Below are 17,273 nucleotides of genomic sequence, written 5' to 3'. Positions count from 1 at the left end.
ATCTAGTTTTTGGATCAACAGATTCAAAGCCAGGCTGGTCATGGTCCGCTTCAGATCTGAAAGAAAACTCTTTCAGTTAATTATTTCTTTCGTGTTTTGGGTGATCAGTTAGACGACAGATCTGGTCCATCTGGACTTACGTAACTTGCACATGGCTGTAACCACGATGGGAGTCGGAAAGTCATAAGTAAAAACTCTACTCAATCTCAAAGTAAGAGAGGCCAAATTTTTGGCTGGCGTGGATGATGACATGTTTGACACCCATGAAAAAGGACAATTTTTCACCGACGGAACCGAGTTGGCAAAATTTTTTCTCGAGAAAATTGGTTTCAATTTTCGCGGTAAAACATTAACTCTGGGCTAGTTCGAACTGCAGTTTGTCAAAGTCAAAACATTTTAATATTCCCTCAGCGTGCGGACATATCATACTCGCCATCTTAGGGAGCACGTGTTCTGAATCCTCCAAAGTGGCATGTCGCCTCCAGCGAGTATCATTAACTTTATCAGTCGAGAGAGTTGAGATGGTTCCGAGGTGTTTCACCGAACTTGATTTTCAGCCATAAAAGCAGAGGCAACAGGAGCGGTTGCCACATAAAAAAGGTTGCGTTTCCGGCTTTCTCCCTTGTCCCTACACAGAGTATTGCTGTCTTTGCTTTGGATGCTTCAGAATTAGAGTTCGAGAAACCTTTTACGACGAAAGAGAAAAATGGAGAGATTGCCTGGTGACATCTGTCTCAAGATTTTCTGTTTCTTGGATCATCAGAATCTTGCAACTGCTCAACAAGGTTAGCAACACCGAAAATTTATTCTCTTTTTTGGGTCGGATTGCTACCATATTTGATGTATTTATCTTGAATGGTCGAATTGTAGATGAGATCTTTGCTTGCTTTCTTGAATTTGTGTTGAATTGTACCCCTTTTATTCTTATTTGTTGTATAGTGTTTCAGTCTTCTTGTTTCATCAGTCATTGTGGGAATTATCGCTTTGATGGCTTCAGTTATTGATTTTCTTTCTTCTTCTAATTCTCAATTTCATTTCTAAAGGTATTATATCTATGGAAAACTTGAATTCTACCGTTCTTTCCATTTATTTCCTGAATTCTGGATCAACTGGCACGATTTCTGGTTTATTGTTGTTAAATCCATATTGAATTTATTGTCTTTCTTCGGCAATTTAGACAAGATATATTATAAACTCGCTGCTTAATGCATCCGCATACTGAAAATTCAACTATGAATAATATGTACAAGAAAGAAGCTAGGAAGGCATGCCAATGAACGTTGCAATTTGGTATGAAAAAGTTTGCAGGAAGTGGAAGGTCTTGGCCTCACACAACATGCTGTGGTCTAAGCTATTCAGACAGAGATGGGGAATTGATCAAGCTGCGTTCTATGCCCCTAATCCTATAGATGCAAGATCATGGAAAGATGTGTACGAGACACAAGACCGATGTGATCGAGTTGGGATGTAAGTTATAAGCTTTAATCAACAATATGATTCTTTTTTTTGTAATATTTTTGCAATGATGGTTGCCCCAAACATGGCGTGATAATCTGAGAAATGTGTTGTATCTATATGTTTGTAGAGGGCTGAAGATAATCAGAGAAGGTGGTGACTACTTTCTTGTACATCAAGGTGAAATCCAACGGTACTTGGGTTCAAGGAGAAAAAGGAGAGGGGTGAAAGATAGTCCTTCGAGTTCAACAACAGAGTTGGGGGTGGAAGACGCTATGAAGGTGGAGGAACCCAGTCGAGGGATTCTTGACAAAATCCTGTTTTTCCTAGGGGACTTGGAAGCAGCTTCTGCAGATGCCAAACGTGGAAGGTTGCTGCTGTGACCATCTTCAAGGCGTCGAAGGCAAATAGTTTGAACTTCAAGTTTCAATTTTTTTGTTTTTTGTATATACATGTAGCATTACAAATAACAATTATTGGATAATGTTATTGCATGTATAGCTATTGTAATGGAAGCGTCTCTTGTTTCATCATTCTTGTTTCTTTTATCGAGCAGATACTTATTTCAGTCAATATGACAATCAAATTGTTGCTCTTAACATCATTCATTTCATTTTGATCAACCATCCAAGTAACAAAAACTGGGTGACAGATCCCATACGATATGATGCTCAGGCAAGAAGTTGGTGCAATTTCACTAAACCAGAAACATTAGAGGAAATGTAATACAAATGATAGAGCAGTTTAGAAAAGAATGATATCAGAGTTACGAAGATGGATATTTGCTTTCCTACTTTAGCAGGCAAAAGCATTAACTACCTTGCTGATCTTCTGACAGCCCAAAACAATCATGAAAACTCAAGTGACCCATAACCCACATCTTTTTCCATTTTTTAATGGGCAGACCACTATTTTCTTATACACTGTAACCTCTACTATAAAATCAAAATACAACCATCCATCGAGTAGGAACTGGAACAGTATAAGGAATGAATTACGTTGTTGTTATCAACCAGGTAAGAATCCTTGGTGGCCTGTAAAGCCCAACACACTCAATCATTTAGTGGCTCCGCTTCAGGGTCCCTTTCCTTCATTGCCGTCCAATTTTCCACCTCTGGACGAAAAACAACAAAAAGTTCAGAACCTGATATGCATAGAGAACGCCAGGAAAATAAAAAACGTTTGGGTTCAATGCGGGCTGTAAAAAATTTATAAACTAGGCTGTGGACGATTGTGGCTAATGTTGACTGAAAGAGCAAAATCGGAAATATAATGTTATACATACTTGGCTTGTCTGAAATTGCCATCAGCCGTCTTTGTAAGATAGATGCCACGAAGAGGAAAATTGAGCACATACCAAACATAACAGTGATGGGAAACGCATCAACCTTCAGAGGCAAAACCGATACAGCAAGTAAGTAACATAGTTAAAGCCTAAAGAATCAGCCAGCATTTTATGTACTTGTCTATGGCATAATCAAATGAAACTATTATAGCAAAGCCTATAACATACATTGTACAGCACGATGCAGACAAAGATATTAAGAGGAATGCGGAAGAAGTTCATAATGGTGCTCCTAGCCTCCTCTGGGATGTACTGAGATCTCATTTTCATAATGGATGGCCAGAATATCCCTACACAAGCCTCAAAGGTACAGAAGCCAAGAAGCTGGATACAACCTGAAAATGAGATGCTTCGGCCCTTCACTTTGGAAGGAGCTACCAAGAACTGTTGCAAATTTATCCAGTTAGGAATCACTTACAGAATAATCCAGAGAAAGAGAGAGATAGAGAGATGTTGGAACATACATTGGTTATAATAGGAAGCAGGAGAGAGGCAGAGGAAATCACAAAAACAATCTGCATGTAGCTTTCTACCCTAGGTGATGAGCGGGCCATCAATCGAGATGCAAGGGAGCTTCCCAACATTGAAGACAACATGAATGTGGCAAAAATAAAGCCATGAGGAATCTCCTCATCATTGGGGCTCAAAGCAGGAGTCCAAAGAAACACAAAGGTGTACATTGAACCTTCAAACAGAGACTGGATGGCACCGAGCAAAGCAATTTTTTCATCTGAATTGCACAGAAGATTAGAACAAGGAGGGGAATAAAATGACAACTAAGGAAAGAATCAATGCATTGATGGAGGATGACTAACAAACAAGTAACAAGGTGTCAAGAGACAATGCTCAGCCAGCAACACGTGACCTGATTAATGCATTGAGTTTAAGGTAAAATATGAACTTTACCAGAAGCTATTGCTACAGCAGCACCCCTGAACTGGGTAAGAAGGTCCTTGCTTTCTGAGGTGTCTCCAAAATTTTCAGTCCACGATGCTAATATGATAGCCATCCCAATAGCAAGAAAGCATGCAGCAGCATCAAAAGGAGCCACAGGTCCAAGGGACAATGAATCAACAAGTAGGTTCCCAAACAACCCAGACAGAATGGCAACAAGACCATTGCCAAGAAATATTGCCTTTGAAAATGTTAGTGACAACCATTGTTGCTCGAAGCCCCTCTGCAAAGAATAGAAGCAGAAACAGACGCGTCAAAACAAGATCAAATTCATAGAAGATATCACATCAGTTACTGATAGTCTCATGGTTGCGGCAGACAAAGCTTACAGAAGAATGAGGCTAAGCAGAACCAGATGATTCATGCTTTAACACCTTTTGAAAACAATAATGGAAAATTAAGTAAACAAAGCTAGCATATTCCGAAGCATCATGTGCAACATGATAGTGTAAACTAAATACTTTAACATTTTTATTTTTTCCCAAGTAGGGCAGGGTGTGAAACACCCTAACAGGGAGCAACATACAACATCTAGAATACTAAAAATAAGAGCAAAGGGCATGGAAGCAATGCCTCACCTTATTATGTTCAGCAACAAGCCATGACTCAAATGCTGAAAACAGAAGAGAGGTGGCGATACCCCCCAAAACACGGCCTATCATCAAAACTTTGTATTGAGGAGAATGCTTGGTGATGCAGCTAAGCATGTAAGTGATGCAGTAAGTAACACATGCCCTCCTGCGGCCCCTGAAGTAAACACATGAAGGTATATTTGTATTAAAACAAGATATTTCATCCATAAAGTATGAAAAGATCACAACAGAAGCCAAAGTAAAAACTTACTGTTTGTCAGCTAGTGAACCGACAATCGTCCCAAACAACATAGAGGATCCAAAACCAGCAATAAAAAGCTGTCCAATGTCCCCTTTTCCAAAGCCATATGTACTGTAAAGATAGTAAACATATGGACCCTGCAGCCAGTCTCCAGCTATTGCCACATAAACAACCATTTATCAAAACAGCAAACTAGAAATATGGGCAATAACCACAACATAAGAAGGTTATCTTTCACAATTACCAGAACAGATTATCCACAGATAAGATCATACCTCCAAAACTAGTTAGATTCAGAAGGTAACTAAATAGGGTTTTTTGTTTGTTTAAGAAAAAAAGGATCTCCAACCATAAGTAGCAATATGTTTATGTAGCATTTGAATAAAATCACGCATTTCAATAAGTTAATGCAACCTTGTTTTGCTTTCAGCTTGTTTTACTAACTAAGAAGAAACATCTTAACCGAGGTGGCCAAGCAGACGTACTAAATTCAGCAAGAGTTAGGCCTTCTACTCTAGGCTCCACGAACAGTGGACAGCTTGATTCTCAAAGTTTTAAGTTTTTTCCTTATCCAAACCATCATCAACCAGATAGGATCATAAAATCAAGTATCTCCAACCCACTCAAACCTCAGATCCAATGTCTCAACCACAAAACAGAAAAGGACCAAAAATCCATATATCACTTCTTGAAAGTCATTTTCTTATACTCTTCCTTTTCTTTTACAAGCTAAAACAAATGCATGTTTCCGGCTTTCCATTTTTTTTTTAGATGAGCCCGTTTTCCATTTTCATAGCAAAGAAAACAGTACTTTTCAAAGAAACCATTAACAACAAAAACATTATCCAAAACATAAAAAAAATCACAACAACACCGCACCCACACTTTAAAAATGCAAATCTAGAAAATGGGCATCTGGATTCACAAATAAAATCAACACCATTAGATCAGATCCATGTTTATGTAAATAAAAGTGAGATCTTGAGGATAGAAATGGAAATCAGATCTGGGTAAAATTAAAATAAGGACGTTAATTACCCATCATGAGAGAGTAAACAACAAGGTAATTGTTCTTGAAGGAATTGAAAGCAGGGGATGTGTTGATTCGATCCTTGCTTGTCTTGCTCAGCTCTAATGCTGCCACCACCGCTCCCAATGCCCCAAACACCAGGAAGTAGAACAGCTCCATTGCTGCTGCCTACTACTCACCCACAAATATTCTCCTCCTATTTCTGGGATGGACGGAGATTGATATGATAAAACTGTGAAGCAAAGCCAATGTGTACCCTGCACGGTGGGATTCTTTTATAGTGCTTTAGTTAAATCTAGCAGAAAAGAGAGATAGATATAGACATGGAGATTGGGTTTTTATTCCCTGGAAAAACCTCTGTTTCAGTGCAATTTTGGACGCGTGATTTTAATAGTTGTACATTTGATTTAATTAAAAGAAAATATGGGTTGGATTGCAAGAGGTACAATGGATGAAGCGTGGAGGGTGTGGGAGCAATGGTGGGGACGAGGAACAGAGGATGAAAACCAAGAGGTACGCGGCTTTACAATGGGTCATTTGAGTGGCCTTTTTGTGTAGACTCGAAACGTGGCGGGATCTGGGTTGTCCGTATAAGCAGTATAAGGCGGAGGTGTCGGTGGTTCAGATGGCGAGGCATTTTTTTCCCTTGCTCATTAGCCCTCTTCCCCCAAATGACTGGCCCACGCCTTGCAGACTGTAAACTGGATCAAGGGAAGTGGGGTAGGGCCCTTTTTCTTATCAAAACGCGTGTGCGCCGTTGGATCACCTTGTGGGGCTTCACTGCCGAAGAATTTAATTTCATAATGATGATGGCATGGTTGGTGCTGCCACCTGATCTTATAGTGGGAGTTGGTTTTGGAAAATTATCAAGATTGAAATCAAAGAATTTCTAGGTTCCGCTATGGCCTGAGGTAATACTCCTATTGATTTGCCAGTTTCAAATGTTTTCTTTTTCCTGTGTACTTCCTTGATGGAAAGTTAGGCGTGTGCTGTTCTTTTGCAATCAATGGATTGAAGAAAGAAGGAAATTGAGATCGCCTGTGTGGACGGGTTGTGCTTTTCGGGTGAAAAACCACTCTATTAATTGCCATCCATAAACCATCACGTACGACAATTGAGATTTAGTAAAAGGGTAGACACCTACTAAGTACTAAAAGTGGCAATGGTCAGGATTTTTATAATTATGAGGCATGTGACGTTCAAATCCAAGATAGGATACAAGTTCTCGACCTAAACTAGGCTCGGAATTGGGGAGGGGAGGCACTCATTTTTCTAACCCATAGCCTTGGTCGCAGTCCAAGGGCTTCGGTTATTCTAATTTACATGCAAATCAAGATGAAATGGAGGACTCATGATTTACAAAGGTCCCATCTAACTTGACTTGAAAACCCAAAGGGGAAAGCAAAGGCCAGTGGGAGTTGCTGCCAACCATTTCTCCATGGGCAAGAGTAGCCTCCAAAACACAACCATTGATTGGGAGGCTCTAGGAATGGTGAGGTTTTGGGTGATTAACGAAATGTAACAGGGTAGTAAACGGGATTAATCCCAAGCCAGCTTGGAATGTGGATGAGAGAAATCCAAGTGGGGCAAACCCCTTAAAACATGAACCACAAAGCTAGATTTTTTCAAGAGATATAATGGCCCACTTCTAAGAGAAGCATCCAAACATCTCTTGACATAACATAAAAATGACAAAAAAATAAATGCAGTTCAAGCAGCACTTATCAATCGCCTAACTCTTCCAGCAAACCTAAATGCTTTGAAGTTCTACAACTGATTTGTTTCAGTTTGTAGGATTCAGGAAAATGGCAGCACTTACTTCAGTCACTCCGCACTCAACTTCATCGTCTTCATTATATTCTAATTTCCGGAGGCCCCAATTGACTACCTCTTCGATTATTGCTCCGGGCTGTTCCTGCTTTCTGACAGCAACATCAGGTAAAGCATTAAGGCAAAGATTGACTTACCAAAATCGCCGGGGCCTGATTATCCGAAGTGCAGCAACAAAGCCTGCAAAATCACCAGGTACTAGTGTTCTGACAGAACCTTTATGATAAGATCAATATATAGACCCTCAAGGATTGATACTCAACAATTTAACTACCCTGACTTAAATTTCCTTTATCTTCTTTTGGAGGGATTAGCTGAAGAAGATTGGAAGATTAAGAGAGAAGTTCTCTTGGAGAACAAGGTACTGATCCCTCCCCCACTCTTTCTACGCACACACGTTTTGACGTGTGCTCACATACACAAACTTGAAATTATTGAAAAACTTAAATCGTTACCTGTTGTTTTAGGACTGAAAGCAAAAACAAATTGATGTTTAAACAGCAGATGTCTATTGACATGCATATGAACAACCCGTTACTCTTAAAAGTAGCTCCCCAACGTTTAAGAAAAATATGTATATTCTGCTTGCTTAGAAAGAAGACGGAAGTGTAAAGTGGGCAAGTAGTAAAGCCCATCCATGATCATGAAAGGAGAAGAAGATGAATAACAGAATGAGAATGTCAACAGTGTAACAGGTGAACTGGCAGGATAACAACGCAAGCATGAGAAGATATCCAATTCCTAGTTTGTTCCATTAGATACTAACAACAGAAACATTTCTTCGTTGCAGGTAAGAGGTGTGGATGCAAAGGAAGCTTTTCGCCTTCAAAAAGAGAATAACTTCGTGATTCTTGATGTACGACCTGAAGCGGAATTTAAAGAGGTTAGCCAACTCAAAAAAACTTTGATAAGCAACCAGAACTACAGATAATCATTCACGAAAGGGATTTCACTACAGAATTTCTAACTTCTATGATGGTAAGAACAGGCCAGTAAAGTGCTGCTAAGTTTGATGCTTTTTGATGCAGGCTCATCCGCCAGGTGCTATTAACGTTCAGATATATAGACTTATAAAGGAGTGGACAGCGTGGGATATTGCTAGGCGCGCTGCATTTGCATTGTTTGGCATCTTTTCTGGCACAGAAGAGAACCCTGAGTTTATGCAAAGTAGAATTATGTTACCCCATATTTCTTCTATTTTCCACCACCATTTCCTACTTAGCAGATAGTGAAGGAACTGAGTATTTGGTATTTGAGCAGGTGTAGAATCAAAATTTGACAAGGACGCAAAGATAATAGTGGCCTGCACATCTGGCGGTACAGTGAAGCCAACCCAAAATCTCCCGGAAGGTCAACAGTCAAGGTATTTACGTCTGACTTTATACAGTGAAAAGACATTAATTATAGAGCTATAGGATGCATCATAGAAAGTAAACAAGCTATATTCCATCTTTAAAATTCCCAAGGGTCTAAACTGCCAAATAAAATGTGTAGTTCAGGCTCAGAGTGCCAATGCAAACAAAAGTGATCACTTTTATTGGTTCTAGTTTCAGATAATGGTCACCACATTCACTTTACTAGAAAGCAAATACACAATTCCATTCAGAGTAAACCCATGAATATTCGTTCTTGTTAATGTATTTCAAAGCTGACAGCTAGGTGCTTTGTTTAGATGAGACACATAGAGAGGTTAAAACTGGTAACTAATAAATCATCCACAAGGACCACAAGTTAAGCTCAAAAAGCCTAATAAGTTCTTGGTGACACTTTTTCTCATTCAATCAATCTAAGCAAATAAAGGTATTTGTTCGCAGAACTTTTGTTATTGAATCTGTAATTGCCTAACTAGAAGATACCAACACTTGCATTTCATAATTCTTGCAGATCACTCATAGCAGCCTACTTGCTTGTTCTCAATGGTTATAAAAACGTTTTCTACTTAGAAGGGGGCCTTTACACATGGTTCAAAGAAGGACTGCCATCAGAATCTGAAGATTGATGCATCAATGATCACATGGTGCTTCCACAAAAACTCAAGTTTTGTCCCCATTAATCAAACTGATTCTACCCTTTTCCAATAGATTTTGAATGTGATTTCTTTTAGACATTTTAATCATATTAATCTTAAATCACTTTAAGTTCTATGTGAAACTTTATTTCTAATAATTTTTCAATGTGAAAAATGTATATGTAATAATACTAAGGGTTTGGTATCCAATATGAACTACATCATCAAACCTGACACTGATCCACTAGGATCTAAGCAATAACGATAGACTACTAGTTTAAACCACTTCATGTTTCAGACACTTATACAAGCACGCCTGAAATGTCCATATCAGAAAACAACTGCCAAGAATTTCATAACACCAAAAGTACCCATAATCAAATAATTAGATGAATTTAGGGCATCTATGATTCAAGCATTTTTCTTCCAATCTGTGCAGACAATTTTCTAGTAAGCTTTCTAAGTCCATTAATTAACTTTTTCTTTTCAAATGCTCTAGAAAAGAAAATGAGGTGATTAAATCATTTAATTTACAAGGTATACAATGTCAAATGCCCACACAGAAATAGACAATTTGATAGTTTAATATTACCTATTAGAAACAGCGGATCATGCAACACTCCTGATCAACTCATTCCAAAGCCAGGGTAGTCAACTTTATCCATGACTCTTGAGGACAAAATATCCACGATCAAGAAACTCAAAAACAAATATGCTCAGCTGAAGAGAACACACAACTGAAGCTACTGCCTTCCGCATCCCACTTCAAAGCACATATACAAAAGTGTGGCACCCTTGGAGGGCCCAGGGGACATTACACATTTCAGTGTTTACTCAGTAAATTCTTTACGCCTTCAAAGAAGCTCTAGCCACAGCTAGGGCACCTCCAAAACTTTGATTTGCACCAATGAATCCACTCATGTGGACAAAAACACAACCAGGGATCCCTGCCACCTCAGAGAGTTTGTTACCTTCCAAACCCCTCCAAGGAAGTGGTAGAGGTTTCCTACTCTCAAACTTGTCAGGTGAAACTGCTATGGCCTGCAGTCACCAATTTTCACTTCTATCATCCTGCAAATATGACACAGAATATAACTCTGAGAAAATTAGTATAAAGTAAGTTTATGGTAAATTTGGATTAAAGTGTCATGAGGTTAGTGGTTTTGAGCACATGGAGTTTTAATACTTGGTTTACTTAGAATCTTAACCAACATAGAAGGGAATAAGAGGGGCAGAGACAACAAAAGGTTACTTGGTAAATGGCATATTTGATGCTGGTATCAATCTTCAGTTCTTCCTCAAGCTCAAATATATGGAGTTTCCACTGAAAAAAAATGATCAATACAACCAAATGCAATTATACATCCAAGCATTAAGTACTTTATCGAAACACTTAGATTTTAAATAGAAATAGAAAATCTTCCCCATTCCATAGATAAAAATCAGTTGTTTCAAACACATGTAATATAATTTTCAAAATTAATTCATCTGTCCAGAGATATAAATGACAAATACCAAACAACACATCCACTGTTTACTCACAGGGCAAGGTCTTGTCAACACCATGATTTCTCCGCAGGAGTCAATATCATTTCTTGCTAAAAGACACTCCATTACAATAGATCGAGCTGGTAGCCAAGATTTTGCAAGAAAATGAATATTCTGTTTAGGAAACAACAATATTTCCATAAGCATAAACATGCTTCAACACTTCCTATTCAATTTTTTGAATCCTACAAGTATGGAAATAACTCCCTATTCAATTAGAGAATGCTTCACATAAGAATATCAACATGATGTTGCAAACTACACCTCCAAGAATTCACTGCCAGTGAGCGTCATTGCATGTTGAAAGGCTTCATTCTCTTTCTCAGATGATTGATCACGATCTACCCAGTCCAAATTTAATCTTCCAACTCTAAATGATAAGCCTGTAGAATTCACATATCTTGGCTGCTGGTCCATGTCATATTGATTAATTCCATTGTCAATAGCATCAACTGCCTGTTAAAGTGAGCCATATCTTAGCATGAGTTGTTCATAACATTGCGAAAGAGATATGGAACATGATCATACTACACTACAAAAGGAAGGTATAAAACATTGACAATATTGGGCATTTGAACCATTCAACTCTCTTTGTTATGTAAAGTAATGGGCCAAGGAATATTGTGAAATCACTAACTTAGAATATGTTTTATCTTACCTCCACAAAATTCTTATATACTGCTAGAAACAACCGAGACACATTTGGGTGCTGTACATCAAGCTGAAGCACCTTTGCAATTATCTCTGCACCGTAATGCTAAATGATAAAAATTGTCGATCAGATTGCAAATAACACATGATTCTCGTCGTTTATCATTTTAGAAACTCCAGAAGCATAATAGTTAAAGAGAAGGCGAAATAAATTACATATGCAAGGGTAGTGGGAAGGGTACCTTATATACAAGGCCTGCACTACTAAGTTTAGTGCTAAATCCCTAGCCAAATACTTGCTCAAATCCGCGCTGATGATGATCGTAACGATCTCGTGTAGGATCATAAACTCCCCCAACATCAACCACAGCATCGAGATTCTCCAACACCTTTAAAAGCATTCTCGAACCTTACTACATTAGTGATAAGAAAATGAGAATTAAAGAAACAATAGAAATTTTAAAAAAAAAAAAAGACACCTGAGAATCTCTGGTACGAACTATTTGGGCATTAGAGAATTTATTGGTAAGACGAATCATAAAACAGGCGAGAGCCTCGTCGCAGTGAAAGCTGCCGTTATGAGTGCCCACCCGCTTCGGCCTTGCCGTTGTCGTTGAGAACCCACATGCCCCATATATATAGCTATGAGACTTTGCCGTAGCTTTCCAAAGAATACCGTTATTTCTTGTGGATAGAGCTTGTCTGCTACATTGACTCTGGAAAATCAACAGCTTATGCCTCATCCCTCGCACTGCGTACATGTTTCCGCTCTCGCTCCTAGCCTCTGCCTCACCTGCAAAAGTTGCCTAACCCCTGCTAATTCTGTTTTCCCTTGAGCAAACAAAATTTTGCTTTTGTTGATTGGGCCCAAATCATACCTCTGGATTGGGTTTGCAAGATGACAATAGGCCCGATTTCTCAGGTAAAAGTTACCGTTCAACTGGGGTTATCGGCGTGGGTTTGACGAGTTCGCTTGTCCATTGGTTAGGAACTTTGGATTGAAAACTCAAGGCAACGGATCAACGGCTTGGCCGGCTTCAAGAAGAAAAGCAATCAAGCAACATTATCATTAGAACAGCAGTATAGCAATAGCAGAGGAACAAACACCAACCATGGTATTGCCTGCTCCAGTGCTGGGTTATAACTTCATAACCCATAATAAAATTATTGAATCGCAGATAACAAAATTCCATCGGCATTCCCAAATCACAAAGAAACCAATAAGAAATAAAAATTGATCATGCCATGTAATCCCGTATAGAACAGGGACTGGCAATTTGTGAACTATGATTTCCAACAGCAAATGGCAGCCAAGTGACCGTCTGAAAAAGTAACTACCGACTCCCCTCAACCACACACGACTCATGTACATAATTGCAACAATTCATAGCCAAAACTGCAATCAAACAAAGTATACAAAGCCATTATAGCCCTTCCAAAGAAACAGAACCCTGTATTCTGGTAGTTAAAATCCTAAGCTTCAAGGCTTTACAAGGGTGCCGTAAGGCTGAACCTTTACAAAGGTGCCCTAAGGCATTTAATCATTTGTTCTTCTTTACTGGATGGAATGTCAAGTTACATGCGATGTTTAATCAGGAGTCTTGCAGCCTGTATATTGTAATTTCCTGCTGTTTGAAATACCGGCGATCCTCTTCATCAACCAGAACAAGATTCAAGTAATACTTCACACTGAATTTGTTGTTAATGTTGCGATGAGTTGGCGTCAGTTCATATGGACTAAGAAACAGCCTGATTGGAATAGATTCACCTTCAATACGAAGAACATGACAGTGAGCACTATGCTTTAGAAAAGTTATATATCAGTTGCAATTGGAAATATCTGATATATCAAAACTAAAATTCTGCCCTAATCAATGTCCTTCAGGGAAAAAAAATGAGTTCACTCAATTATATATAAGCTAGTTGTATCAAGTATCTGCCACATCAGCATGTCTTATTAGAATATGCAAGAAATCTTTAGTTACAAACATACCTCTAACTGGGGCACCATCCATCAACTCAAATTTGGCTAGCGTCTCTGTCTCAACATGGGTATTTGCTCCTGATCCTGTTGACTCTCGACGCCTGATCTCAAGATCCATATTTTTAATCTTGATCCTCACAAGAAGAAAATATATCTTGCCAATAATAACATCTTTCAGATGATACCTGTGCAATTTGGATTCCAACAAGCAAGAAATTCAAGGTCTACTTGAAACCTACATGATAGAAAGTGGCTAGAAAAATTGCTTCCTCCAATGGTTCAAGCTGAAGAGTTTAAATCCTAAACCTGAACTGACCTAAGCCAACCTATGATGCAAGTTTAAGTAAGAACTGTTGATGTTCAACTTACTTGCTTTTATTGTACTCAAACTCAATGTGTAGGCAATCTTCAATTCCAACTTCCATCTGCAGAAGGGATTGATATTTGTTAATATTAAATGTTTTCAAAGAATTAAGCGGTGGGCAGCTCATGGCAAAAAGAACAAGTAATATTCATAAAAATCAGTTGAGGAACCAACGCAAACCACAGTGCAATCACCATACTAGTATTAAAACAATGGCACTCACCTTGATGCTATTGTTGATTGATGGAGCTGGAGAATAATTACGAACCTGATATGTATAAAAGAAGCAAAAGTAAGTACATCACTGACAATTGTAAATGGCACTCAATAGTGTACCATATAAAATTATCTATACAGTAAATGTCCTGAAACCATAATGAAAGGCCATGTATATTGATGCTGGCTTTCCTGTAAATGAGTATTATTTCAGGTAAAAGGGGCTAAAAAGCACTCTTCACAGTAAGGCAGAGCTTCAGGTTCTGACATTTGTAGCACAAATTAAGTCAACTATGTGCTTATTTGCGTAATGCTGTTAGTGTGTCTGAGAGTTGGGTACCATAGTGTGCTAGCAAAAGAGAAAGAGAAAGGAGATAGAGAGAAAACCAAAATTAAAAAGACAACAATGAAAGGAAGTGGCAGCAGATAGAAATGCTTACCATAAAGTCCTGGTATTCCACTATGCTTCCACCATAATTACGACTAACTGTCACTTTCAGGACATACCTGTGAAGAGCAAATAATCAAATTATTGTAACATGAGTTGTCAGATTATAGCATCACATCACCAACATCATCTGCGAACCAACAAAAGTAAAGAGCTTTCTAGAACTCAACACTTAGCATATTATACATATCAGAACAATTTGTAAACTTTATTAAGTACCCAAAACTATAATAACAAACTTCTTGTGATCAAGGAAACACTTCATTCCAATTGACCAGAAGAAATATGAACAAAAGTTTAGCTTCAAAGATGTTCAGCTTACTAGGTAGCATACCTGAGCCGCACATTCACACCATTATAAGTTTCATATGGCATTTCCACCGTAGAAAATTCAAACGGATATGTTTTTCTTTCAAATATCTCCCCAGGAATATCCAGTTCACGTACTGCAAATATTAGGAATATAAAAATGGTAAACAATATAAACCAATCAACTATCTATAAGAACTTAGGATAAACAAATATTTTCATGCACAGTTTGAGCCTCCATAAGAGTGAAAGAAGGATGTGAATAATCATAAACTGCAAAGCACAAATTGAACTATTAAGTTCTTATCTTTACCCCCACCCACCTCACATGGAATAATGAACATTAATTCCCAAAATTACATAAAGAACAATCTAAACAATTGCCAGGCAAAGCAACCAAAAGTAGAGCCAGACTATACTCACCGAGAGAGGTAAAGTCATAAAAATTGCCTTTGTCAAAATACATCTCTGGGAAACAAAATCAAAATCAAGTGTTAGCTTCATTTGAACAAAAAAGAAATGACAAAACTCTTAAACCTTATTCAGCCACCAGATCAGAATGATATTTAAAACTTGGATTAACTCAGTGAACGATTGAAAGCAGGAGCATTGACAAACCTATTTGACCAAGGAGCTCGACTTTCACACCATTATGTTCAATTTTCTTCCCTTGAAGTGGTTCTATGGAAATCTGAAGACGGAAGATTTAAAAATTGATAAAGGAACATTCAAAGCTATATATACAAGACTCCAATGATATGATCCTCCATCTGTTAAACAGTAGATAAATAGATAAATACCTTTCCAGCAATATTTTCTTGACTTTGGAAAAGAGGTACCATAACCGTTTGGCCATTTTCCTTTTTCAATGGAACCTAATAACATAAAAATAATCCAGATTCCGGCACAATGACTCAGGAAAATTTAACAAAGCAATCGCAAGAATTAAAACTAAAATTTCTGTTTATAATTATCATTTCAAACGAAACTAAACCTGAGATTGTCAAGGGAGATACCTGCTTGCGACTTTTTCCATCGGAAAATGTAATCGAGATATTACATGCCGGCTTGAAAGCTCCAATCAGGAAATTCTAATTAAACGAAAATAGTTCTCAATTGCATTCAATAAACTGCATTTTACAGTCTAATTGGAAATCCCGTCAAATAAGTAAAAAAAAATTGCAACGAATGTGAGATCTTACCATGCTGTTACGATTCAATTCTTGTTAATCGCTATGGAAAATCGATGAGATCAAGTGAAAATGAGCAGGTCGAAATTGGGTATCAGTTAAAATTTCATAAAGTATAAATTGGGATCGGAAACCGCAGCAAGAAGCGAAACACCCTAAACCTCAACGGGAATCGAGATTGGGGAAGAAGGGTTACCCAACCACTTTTGACAGTTAGGAATCGGAAGCAAGACTGGCGTCCAGTAGTACCAAGCTCGTTCTCGCCGTCACGTGCCTTCCACGCGATGTCGCGACAAAAACAAGACACTAGACAGCTCCTAGTACTAATCGACTTTTTTCAATAAAAAAATAAAAAAGAAATTAACTGTAAAAGAGTTGGGCTTGATTATCCGCGTTCAATTTGGGGCACGGAAAGCACAAGCTGCTTGATTTCAAGACTTTTTATCTTCAAAGGTGATGAACTGGGCTTTATAAGGCTTTTGGTATAGAAACTTCCAACCGCCTTTACTGGTAAAAACTTCTACATTACAAATATGTGTATTTATAAAATTTTTGCCCAATCGTTTTATTTTTTTTTTGTCGGAATTTAATGTTTACTGTTTTGATATTGTGCCTCAAGATTCAAATCAGTTTACGCGTATTCTTACAGAATTCATCAAGCAATTTTCAAGAGAAATCTGTTTCTAATTTTTATTATTACTACATTGGATGTAATAATACTGTTGATTTTTATCAGTGGTAGATTATTCTAATACTAGGATTTTAATGTCTTCGAATATTGGCTTGGAGCCAGAAGACGAGGATATCTTTCTTTCTTTCTTAATTGTCCTTGATTGGCTTAGAGTTTAGAGTCTATACTAAGGCTACACTGCAGCGTGACTTCCCTCTGTGTCTGGTTGATATATTTTAATCTATGACTCCTGCCCAAGTCATTAAACTAGGAATCTGCATTCCGTGTCCCTATCCCAAAGGCAAAGGCTGACTGGCGAAAACAAGCACTGCAATAATGAACGCCATACCAAATCATTGGATTCAAGGAAGACAGTAGGTCAGCTCTGGCTAGAAATTGAATTCAGGATAGGGAAAAACAGGGGCAGGGAGAATCCA

The 17,273-nt window shown here is 38.2% G+C and overlaps 4 protein-coding genes and 1 pseudogene across 6 annotated transcripts; 2 read left to right on the top strand and 3 right to left on the bottom strand.

Annotated features, from left to right (window-relative positions):
* The first annotated feature begins 561 nt into the window (after positions 1-561).
* LOC110415524 (uncharacterized) lies at positions 562-1,988 on the top strand. Of its 2 annotated transcripts, none has more exons than XM_021427202.2 (3): positions 562-785; positions 1,302-1,467; positions 1,586-1,988. In XM_021427202.2, the coding sequence occupies exons 1-3, from the start codon at positions 707-709 to the stop codon at positions 1,836-1,838; spliced, it is 498 nt and encodes a 165-aa protein (XP_021282877.1). In that variant the 5' UTR covers positions 562-706; the 3' UTR covers positions 1,839-1,988. The 2 variants fall into 2 exon arrangements, with proteins under 2 accessions (XP_021282877.1, XP_021282886.1); XM_021427211.2 differs by having other exon boundaries at positions 648-785; positions 1,255-1,467.
* Positions 1,989-2,126: 138 nt separating this feature from the next.
* On the bottom strand, positions 2,127-6,261 carry LOC110415516 (Major facilitator superfamily protein). Its single transcript, XM_021427191.2, has 8 exons — positions 5,627-6,261; positions 4,598-4,742; positions 4,333-4,501; positions 3,707-3,977; positions 3,265-3,530; positions 2,969-3,184; positions 2,741-2,843; positions 2,127-2,569 (listed from the first exon to the last, which is right to left on the bottom strand). Exons 1-8 carry the CDS (start codon positions 5,775-5,777, stop codon positions 2,508-2,510), a joined length of 1,383 nt encoding a protein of 460 aa, XP_021282866.1. The 5' UTR covers positions 5,778-6,261; the 3' UTR covers positions 2,127-2,507.
* A 1,038-nt stretch (positions 6,262-7,299) lies between these two features.
* Positions 7,300-9,590, top strand: LOC110410288 (Rhodanese/Cell cycle control phosphatase superfamily protein). The gene is made up of 6 exons (XM_021419925.2): positions 7,300-7,643; positions 7,763-7,809; positions 8,239-8,331; positions 8,477-8,615; positions 8,709-8,811; positions 9,333-9,590. Exons 1-6 carry the CDS (start codon positions 7,424-7,426, stop codon positions 9,445-9,447), a joined length of 717 nt encoding a protein of 238 aa, XP_021275600.1. The 5' UTR covers positions 7,300-7,423; the 3' UTR covers positions 9,448-9,590.
* Positions 9,591-9,732: 142 nt separating this feature from the next.
* Positions 9,733-12,497, bottom strand: LOC110410273 (MYG1 protein C694.04c-like; annotated as a pseudogene). The gene is made up of 7 exons (XR_016350865.1): positions 12,135-12,497; positions 11,898-12,044; positions 11,663-11,761; positions 11,269-11,460; positions 10,999-11,118; positions 10,709-10,780; positions 9,733-10,527 (listed from the first exon to the last, which is right to left on the bottom strand). The product of XR_016350865.1 is annotated as an MYG1 protein C694.04c-like (transcript).
* A 371-nt stretch (positions 12,498-12,868) lies between these two features.
* LOC110410280 (vacuolar protein sorting-associated protein 26A) lies at positions 12,869-16,567 on the bottom strand. The gene is made up of 11 exons (XM_021419913.1): positions 16,179-16,567; positions 15,993-16,067; positions 15,777-15,851; positions 15,595-15,667; positions 15,400-15,444; positions 15,002-15,113; positions 14,660-14,726; positions 14,227-14,271; positions 14,009-14,064; positions 13,649-13,824; positions 12,869-13,423 (listed from the first exon to the last, which is right to left on the bottom strand). Exons 1-11 carry the CDS (start codon positions 16,179-16,181, stop codon positions 13,248-13,250), a joined length of 903 nt encoding a protein of 300 aa, XP_021275588.1. The 5' UTR covers positions 16,182-16,567; the 3' UTR covers positions 12,869-13,247.
* Between the last annotated feature and the right edge of the window lie 706 nt (positions 16,568-17,273).

This window comes from Theobroma umbraticum, unplaced genomic scaffold, assembly GCF_002168275.2.
Source record: "Theobroma umbraticum cultivar Fairchild unplaced genomic scaffold, ASM216827v3 scaffold_30.0, whole genome shotgun sequence".
In the NCBI taxonomy this organism is placed as follows: Eukaryota; Viridiplantae; Streptophyta; class Magnoliopsida; order Malvales; family Malvaceae; genus Theobroma; species Theobroma umbraticum.
Note: the sequence above shows the minus strand (reverse complement) of the source record. Positions and strands in the feature narration are given on the sequence as shown.